The 10,112-nt window shown below is 30.4% G+C and overlaps 1 protein-coding gene across 7 annotated transcripts in view; it reads right to left on the bottom strand.

Annotated features, from left to right (window-relative positions):
• Positions 1-7,317: 7,317 nt before the first annotated feature.
• Positions 7,318-10,112, bottom strand: part of LOC139521765 (coiled-coil domain-containing protein 171-like) — a 35,200-nt gene continuing 32,405 nt past the window's right edge. For 3 of the 7 annotated variants that reach the window (XM_071315354.1, XM_071315355.1, XM_071315356.1), the window contains exon 31: positions 9,179-9,314. Coding sequence is in view for 4 of the 7 variants with exons in the window: in XM_071315351.1 (XP_071171452.1) it covers positions 9,236-9,314 (79 nt within the window). In the remaining 3 variants the exon portion in view is untranslated. Of the gene's footprint in view, positions 9,315-10,112 lie in introns of all 7 variants that reach the window. The other 4 variants (XM_071315351.1, XM_071315352.1, XM_071315349.1 and 1 more) reach the window with 2 other exon arrangements.

Raw genomic sequence — 10,112 nt, 5'->3', positions numbered from 1 at the left:
ACATAAAAAAGTTCAAATTGCCAGAATTTCTGAAATTAAAGGCCTAGAGTAGGGGGTTCAATATATGGCAGGGGGGTCAAAATACCATGGCAAAGTAAAGTTTTCAAAATATCTTTTCCAGCAAGTTTAATACATACAAACTACTTATTTGTGTATTCTTACTACATGAAAGAGTTCAAATTGCCAGAATTTCTGAAATTAAAGGCCTAGAGTAGGGGGTTCAATATACTGCAGGGGGTCAAAATACCATGGCAAAGTAAAATTTTCAAAATAACTTTTCCAGCAAGTTTAATACATACAAACTACTTATTGGTGTATTCTTACTACATAAAAAAGTTCAAATTGCCAGAATTTCTGAAATTAAAGGCCTAGAGTAGGGGGTTCAATATATCGCTGGGGGGTCAAAATACCATGGCAAAGTAAAGTTTTCAAAATATCTTTTCCAGCAAGTTAAATACATACAAACTACTTATTGGTGTATTCTTACTTCATGAAAGAGTTCAAATTGCCAGAATTTCTGAAATTAAAGGCCTAGAGTAGGGGGTTCAATATACCGCAGGGGGGTCAAAATACCATGGCAAAGTAAAAATTGTCAAAATATCTTTTCCAGCAAGATTAATACATACAAACTACTTAATATTGGTGTATTCTAACTACAAAAAAAAGTTCAAATTGCCAGAATTTCTTAAATTAAAGGCCTAGAGTAGGGGGTTCAATATACCGCAGGGGGGTCAAAATACCATGGCAAAGTAAAAATTTTCTAAATATCTTTTCCAGCAAGATTAATACATACAAACTACTTAATATTGGTGTATTCTAACTACAAAAAAAAGTTCAAATTGCCAGAATTTCTGAAATTAAAGGCCTAGAGTAGGGGGTTCAATATACCGCAGGGGGGTCAAAATACCATGGCAAAGTAAAATTTTCAAAAATATCTTTTCCAGCAAGTTTAATACATACAAACTGCTTATTGGTGTATTCTAACTACATAAAAAAGTTATAATTGCCAGAATTTTTTGAATTAAAGGTCTAGAGTAGTGGGTTCAATATACCGCAGGGGGATCAAAATACCATGGCAAAGTAAAATTTTGCAAAATATCTTTTCCAACAAGTTTAATACATACCTCGCCATGGTATTTTGACCCCCCTGCGGTATATTGAACCCCCTACTATAGACCTTGAATTTCAAAAATTCAAGCTATTCTAACTCCTTAACATAGTTATAATAATCCAATAAGTAGTTTGTATGTATTTAATATACTGGAAAAGATATTTTGAAAATTTTACGTAGCCATGGTATTTTGAACCCCCTGCGGTATATTGAACCCCCTACTATAGACCTTGAATTTCAAAAATTCAAGCTATTCTAACTCCTTAACATAGTTATAATAATCCAATAAGTAGTTTGTATGTATTTAATATACTGGAAAAGATATTTTGAAAATTTTACGTAGCCATGGTATTTTGAACCCCCTGCGGTATATTGAACCCCCTACTATAGACCTTGAATTTCAAAAATTCAAGCTATTCTAAATCCTTAACATAGTTATATTACTCCAATAAGTAGTTTGTATGTATTTAATATACTGGAAAAGATATTTTGAAAATTTTACTTAGCCATGGTATTTTGACCCCCCTGCGGTATATTGAACCCCCTACTATAGACCTTGAATTTCAAAAATTCAAGCTATTCTAAATCCTTAACATAGTTATATTACTCCAATAAGTAGTTTGTATGTATTTAATATACTAAAAAAGATATTTTGAAAATTTTACTTAGCCATGGTATTTTGACCCCCCTGCGGTATATTGAACCCCCTACTATAGACCTTGAATTTCAAAAATTCAAGCTATTCTAAATCCTTAACATAGTTATAATACTCCAATAAGTGGTTTGTATGTGTTAAACATGCTGGAAAAGAAATTTTGAAAATTTTGCTTAGCCATGGTATTTTGACCCCCCTGCGGTATATTGAACCCCCTACTATAGACCTTGAATTTCAAAAATTCAAGCTATTCTAAATCCTTAACATAGTTATATTACTCCAATAAGTAGTTTGTATGTATTTAATATACTAAAAAAGATATTTTGAAAATTTTACTTAGCCATGGTATTTTGACCCCCCTGCGGTATATTGAACCCCCTACTATAGACCTTGAATTTCAAAAATTCAAGCTATTCTAAATCCTTAACATAGTTATAATACTCCAATAAGTGGTTTGTATGTGTTAAACATGCTGGAAAAGAAATTTTGAAAATTTTGCTTAGCCATGGTATTTTGACCCCCCTGCGGTATATTGAACCCCCTACTATAGACCTTGAATTTCAAAAATTCAAGCTATTCTAAATCCTTAACATAGTTATATTACTCCAATAAGTAGTTTGTATGTATTTAATATACTGGAAAAGATATTTTGAAAATTTTACTTAGCCATGGTATTTTGACCCCCCTGCGGTATATTGAACCCCCTACTATAGACCTTGAATTTCAAAAATTCAAGCTATTCTAAATCCTTAACATAGTTATATTACTCCAATAAGTGGTTTGTATGTGTTAAACATGCTGGAAAAGATATTTTGAAAATTTTGCTTAGCCATGGTATTTTGACCCCCCTGCGGTTTATTGAACCCCCTACTATAGACCTTGAATTTCAAAAATTCAAGCTATTCTAAATCCTTAACATAGTTATATTACTCCAATAAGTAGTTTGTATGTATTTAATATACTGGAAAAGATATTTTGAAAATTTTACTTAGCCATGGTATTTTGAACCCCAAGCTGTATATTGAACCCCCTACTATAGACCTTGAATTTCAAAAATTCAAGCTATTCTAAATCCTTAACATAGTTATATTACTCCAATAAGTAGTTTGTATGTATTTAATATACTAAAAAAGATATTTTGAAAATTTTACTTAGCCATGGTATTTTGACCCCCCTGCGGTATATTGAACCCCCTACTATAGACCTTGAATTTCAAAAATTCAAGCTATTCTAACTCCTTAACATAGTTATAATACTCCAATAAGTGGTTTGTATGTGTTAAACATGCTGGAAAAGATATTTTGAAAATTTTGCTTAGCCATGGTATTTTGACCCCCCTGCAGTATATTGAACCCCCTACTATAGACCTTGAATTTCAAAAATTCAAGCTATTCTAAATCCTTAACATAGTTATATTACTCCAATAAGTAGTTTGTATGTATTTAATATACTGGAAAAGATATTTTGAAAATTTTACTTAGCCATGGTATTTTGAACCCCCTGCGGTATATTGAACCCCCTACTATAGACCTTGAATTTCAAAAATTCAAGCTATTCTAAATCCTTAACATAGTTATATTACTCCAATAAGTAGTTTGTATGTATTTAATATACTAAAAAAGATATTTTGAAAATTTTACTTAGCCATGGTATTTTGACCCCCCTGCGGTATATTGAACCCCCTACTATAGACCTTGAATTTCAAAAATTCAAGCTATTCTAACTCCTTAACATAGTTATAATACTCCAATAAGTGGTTTGTATGTGTTAAACATGCTGGAAAAGATATTTTGAAAATTTTGCTTAGCCATGGTATTTTGACCCCCCTGCGGTATATTGAACCCCCTACTATAGACCTTGAATTTCAAAAATTCAAGCTATTCTAAATCCTTAACATAGTTATATTACTCCAATAAGTAGTTTGTATGTATTTAATATACTGGAAAAGATATTTTGAAAATTTTACTTAGCCATGGTATTTTGAACCCCCTGCAGTATATTGAACCCCCTACTATAGACCTTGAATTTCAAAAATTCAAGCTATTCTAAATCCTTAACATAGTTATATTACTCCAATAAGTAGTTTGTATGTATTTAATATACTAAAAAAGATATTTTGAAAATTTTACTTAGCCATGGTATTTTGAACCCCCTGCGGTATATTGACCCCCCTACTATAGACCTTGAATTTCAAAAATTCAAGCTATTCTAAATCCTTAACATAGTTATATTACTCCAATAAGTAGTTTGTATGTATTTAATATACTGGAAAAGATATTTTGAAAATTTTACTAATAGCCATGGTATTTTGAACCCCCTGCGGTATATTGAACCCCCTACTATAGACCTTGAATTTCAAAAATTCAAGCTATTCTAAATCCTTAACATAGTTATATTACTCCAATTAGTAGTTTGTATGTATTCAATATACTAAAAAAGATATTTTGAAAATTTTACTTAGCCATGGTATTTTGACCCCCCTGCGGTATATTGAACCCCCTACTATAGACCTTGAATTTCAAAAATTCAAGCTATTCTAACTCCTTAACATAGTTATAATACTCCAATAAGTGGTTTGTATGTGTTAAACATGCTGGAAAAGATATTTTGAAAATTTTGCTTAGCCATGGTATTTTGACCCCCCTGCGGTATATTGAACCCCCTACTATAGACCTTGAATTTCAAAAATTCAAGCTATTCTAAATCCTTAACATAGTTATATTACTCCAATAAGTAGTTTGTATGTATTTAATATACTGGAAAAGATATTTTGAAAATTTTACTTAGCCATGGTATTTTGAACCCCCTGCGGTATATTGAACCCCCTACTATAGACCTTGAATTTCAAAAATTCAAGCTATTCTAAATCCTTAACATAGTTATATTACTCCAATAAGTGGTTTGTATGTGTTAAACATGCTGGAAAAGATATTTTGAAAATTTTGCTTAGCCATGGTATTTTGACCCCCCTGCGGTATATTGAACCCCCTACCTAAAACCACAAATTAAAAAAAATGATAGCCAATAAATTGTAAATTAGATTATCTGCAATACTATTTATCAAAAACAGGGGGGTTCAATATACCGCAGGGGGGTTCAAAATACCATATGTGAAAAATGACCCCGGGGTCAAAATACCATGCGGTATAATGACCCCAGGGTCATTTTACCGCATGGTATTTTGACCCCGGGTTCACTTTTTAGGGGGTTCAAAATACCATATGACACCGGTTCTGAACATTTTCAAAAAAACAAAAAAATGCAAAAATTCTTCTAGTAAATGTTACCAACTATCCTTGTAAGACATAAATCTGGACCAACAGCTTAAAACTTTAAAGTGTCAACAAACAAAATTGAAAAATGTTGTTATGGGGCATTTTGTAAGTTAAAACAGAGGTTATAGGGCATTGAAGATTAAAAGTTTTAGAGTGCCTTTTGATCAATTTTTTAAGTATTTTTCAACACAGGGCATTGAAAATGTACTTTTTCAACGTAACCAATTAAAAAACTTATCTTATTGAAATGTGGATTCTTTCTTGATTGCAAACATATGTATTCACTTCTAATAAAAATTCAAATGACTAACATAGACATAATGATTGATGGGAAATAAACTAATAAACAATGGTTTGTTATAATTAAAAGTTTTAAAATTTTTAAACTGTTTCAAGCCAATTCCTGATAAAAAAAAAAGTGAACTAATTTAATTGTTGATTAATTACAGATGATTATTGGAAATTTATCAAGTAAATTATAGGCCTTACTTGAATACCTTTTATTTATTCATCTTGTTAATCCATTAATCATTTATCTTTCAGATATAATTTACAGAATCACTTTATGTAATGTAGATCAAAAGTAATTGACAATAAATAAATCTATCATCCTTAAAAATATCAAACATCTAATATACACATTTGTGTATTCAATAATGAGGTCAAATACTTGTGTATTAAGAATTATATTGAGTGGTCTGTATAATTATGTAAGACTGAGGTTGATAGGTAATGTGGTCAATTTGATTGGCAGTTTAGGAGGTGGGGCATTGTAATTAAAGGTTCACCTTGTCTCTGATTGTTTAGTGATAATGACAGTTGTCAATCATACTAGTTGAATCAATACCCAGTTACCTAATCAAAATGTTTTTTAAAAGCCTGCACATCAACACACCTTAATGACATACATTCTTGAATGAACTGCTCCAATAATATACCCAGTTTTTTTCAGTTTATATGTGTATTATGTGCACATATATCAGAACCATAGGGAACTATATTTCAGTGTGAATACATTTAGTAACAGTAGCTAACCTGTCCTGTTGTTAGGGAAGCTGGTGCCTAAGTAAAAATTTAGAACAAGTTCTAATCTTTCCAAAAATTGTATAAGAAAAATAATAGAATCATAATTTCCTGTCAATACGCACATCTACGTAGTATGTCCTTATTTTCTACAAAGTCTCATGAAATTCTGTTGTGTGAATTCAGAGGAGTTGCAATGACAAGAAACAGGACTGACGGAAGGACAAACAGACAGACGGACGGGTCAAAAACATTATACCCTCTGCAGCTTTGTTGCTTGGGGTATAATTATATTTGACCTAATGCTTATAGTATTAGAAAAACAGACCGAAACATAAAAACTTTAACCACTGAACCATGAAAATGTGGTCAAGGTCAGATGACATCTGCCAATAAGACATACATCAAATATAGTTGACCTATTGCTTATAGACTTGACCACGAAAACTTAACCTTGGTCTCTTGTCCATGAAGTCAGGTTGAGATTAAGTGACTGCAGCATCATCCTTATCTTTAAATCGAGCTTCTGCAACAGAAGTCACAAGCCTGACAAAAATGCCATGGGGAACATATTTATACATTAAATGTCACCTAATTAAGAACATTCAAAAACGACCTTGCAAGGAACATCTATGCCAAGTTTGGTTTCATTCTATTCAGTGGTTCTCGAGTAAATAAAAATGAGGAAAGTAATTGGATGGACCCATGTGCTAAGTTCAGTTTGGCCTCTAGCTTAAGTTTACTACAGTAAGCTATAAAAATAAATACTCATATGACATTGCTGCATTATGGGTTGTAAACGGTAGCAGTTATTTGTACAAACATACGTGCTATAACACTGATGTGCACTTTATTCATCTAACAATTTGTGTGCAATAATCACCTTTGTAATACAAAAATTATTCATCAGTGAAAATTTAAGCCGAGTAAAGAATATTATGATAAATTTCTTTGAGACAAACATGCAAGTGGCAACTGCAGCTATATAACCAGCTAAAGAAATCCAGTCAAATGAAATGAACAAACAGACATGTAGCCAAAAATATTCAAAGGGGACTTGACTCTTATAGTACTTATTTGTTTTCAAAGGGGGTAACCTCCTTGGGTACAGGCCTAACAAATAAGCTGACTTAGTCAATAAACTTCACTTGAATTAATCAACTGGTTAGATTCTTTAACTTTTGTACAAGTATTTTCTTAATTGAATAATATTGAAATATATCCTTATCAAAGGGAATAAAATATGAAACAGATTTGCCTGGAAATATAATGCTTTTATTATTTTGATTACACATCATAATAATGATTGTTTACATAATAATCAATAACTTGGAAGTTATGAAATCTACATAATCTTAGTTCTAATCTAAACTCATTTTAATAATATCAGCATGTAGCTAATCTGAAACTTCTGTAAAAGAACACATGTACCACAAAAAAAAACCAAGAAAAGAGTAAAAACAAATTCAAAAATTATCTTATTCAATTCTAAAAAGATTTTAAAAAGCATGTCAAAATTCAAATGAAAATTCAGCAGATTCTTATTGCTGACAATGATTTTTTTTAAACCTTGTGCTAAAAACTCATTTGAATTTTTTCAACACCTATGTTCACAGCTGTATATACACCCTTTATTTCAACAGTGATTTAGTTCTTTTATTTTCATATTCTTAAATGTCTTCACAGTTTACAATAATTCACTTAAAAAAAAAATAATAGGTATGTCTACCTATTACAAATTATGATGTATAAAAAATAAAAATAAAAACAAACTTTTTGTATATAAACAGCCTTCACATAAAAATAAATGCAAAATTTGAACTAAATGCAAAAAAAATGTAAAAATGAAAATAAAAACCCTGTGAAAATTGACAAAAAATATCAAAGATACATTTTGTAATATGATGCCTTTGAAAATGGAAAATATCAGACAAAGCAATGATTTTTAAGTAAGTTGATCATACCCTTAGTACAGAAGATAGTTATTGCATATTTTCTGCAAAGAGATTTATCTTAATCAAAACTCATCAACTCATTTTGAGTTACAAGATTCAACCCAAAATTTATAAGAAACAGCTATTCCAGGGTTAATAATACATGATTTTGATATTTTTTCCTTTCTTTTTTACAAAGTTAAACTAACATTGGACGGAATGTACTGAAAAAAAACAATAAATAAATGAACAAAATAAAATAAATAATATCACAGAAATAAGTTCTCAGTAATATCCACTTTTGTGCATTTCTGTACAAATCTTAATTACAAAGAATATAAATAAAATTTGCATAAAACACTTGTTGTAGTTAAACATAATGGTGGTTGTTCAATTTGTAATCAGCCTATCAAATGTATAATTATTATGGAATATCTTATGTTTGTAAAGACACTTAAGTTATACAGTTTTTCTTCTACTTTAATACTGCTATACATGATTGTAATATATATTGGCACTGAACTATTGGATAATTATTTTCTATCTTTCCTGATTAAGATATTTGGTATTTATTCTAATAATATGAGTAGAATATTTTAGTCTGCTTCCTTTCTTATTCCATCGATTTAAACAATTTTGTCCTCACATTACAGCAAAATACATGTTATAAGTTGAGACTTTTTGTAATTAATACAAAATGTAATACAAATTTGATGAACTAGTCTTTGAGAAACTGGCCTTTCAAAATAATGCTTGGAATCCAGTATCTATACATGCCATTACAAATATGATCTTATCCTAACTTGTACATAAAATAACTTTTAATCAGAGCTGACTGCATTTTAGATTCAACTCTGTCTACAGACATTTCTTAAAGAAATAATTTAAATAAATCTGCTGTAAGATTGATATTAAAACACATGGCCAATTAATATTCACACAAAATCAAATTTGAACTATTTCACACGTTTTGTAAAATGTCAAAAAATTGAGGAATCTGACATAACATGCATAATGAATTTAACACTCTTTCTTTATATAAAAATATCAGATGGATATTTACAGCTTCACCTTAATCCAATGTTGAAGCCTGATAATCAAGCACAATTAAACAATAATAATCTGTAGGTGGCAAACATAATGATAACTATGGCATAGTTCTTTGTAATATCACAGATAATATAGATTTCCCTGTAACTGTCAATGGATTTCACTGTAAGATCATTCAAAATAACAACTATCGCCCATGTGGTTCAAAAGCTTTAGGACGGACATGTGATCTGGATGAACGAGTTGGTGTCATGTATTTAGGTGACCTGTAATAAAATAAAACATAATGTAATCAATGAAAAATCATATTGAGCATGCTCAAATACAGTATCCTCTTATATTCTTCAAAACAAACGTTCCTACATTATAATTATTCCAAGTTACAGTTTAATAATATTTCTAATACTGTACACCAACTAATTTCCGTGAGCAAGTTATTTTTCCCAACTTTTACGAATTTGTAACACTAATACTTTTCCTTACTTAATAACTAGTAAATTTAATCACCATGAAATAAGGTAGAAAGGGCTAAACGTGGATAAAAGAATCCACAAAAATAAGTTGGTTTACAGTAATGAATCTTATCTGTGGTTTGTTTAAAAGTAAATCTTGATTAAATTTATAGCTGATCTGACATAACATTAAGATGGAACACATGCAACTGGAATGATTCAGGCTAAAGGCATATTGAAGTTGTGATATTTGGTAGTCCACTAGAACATGTCTTCATCTCTGTTTCATGTTTTTCTCATTTGCCTGATAACAGTGAATCCCAAACTCTGTCTGACTGACAAAATATCAGACAAAAAGTTGTTTGGTTAGACCGGATTTTTAGAATTACAAGTACACACCCGTGATATCGCGGGTCCGTGACTGAATTAAAGTATATAACTATGCCTAAGCCTTATTTTAGTAATTGGTATTGTCATCTGATAAAGTCATGTCGATTATAAGATATACAGTTTTCTCTGCTTTCAAATCTTTCTGTTTGAACCCGTCGACCTGGAACATATCAATTATTGGAAATTTTAATGATTTGGAAAACAAAAGGTCCAGGCTATCCA

Source organism: Mytilus edulis, chromosome 4, assembly GCF_963676685.1.
Source record: "Mytilus edulis chromosome 4, xbMytEdul2.2, whole genome shotgun sequence".
Taxonomy (NCBI): domain Eukaryota; kingdom Metazoa; phylum Mollusca; class Bivalvia; order Mytilida; family Mytilidae; genus Mytilus; species Mytilus edulis.
The sequence above is the reverse complement of the archived record's forward strand: the minus strand, read 5'-3'. Positions and strand labels throughout refer to the sequence as shown.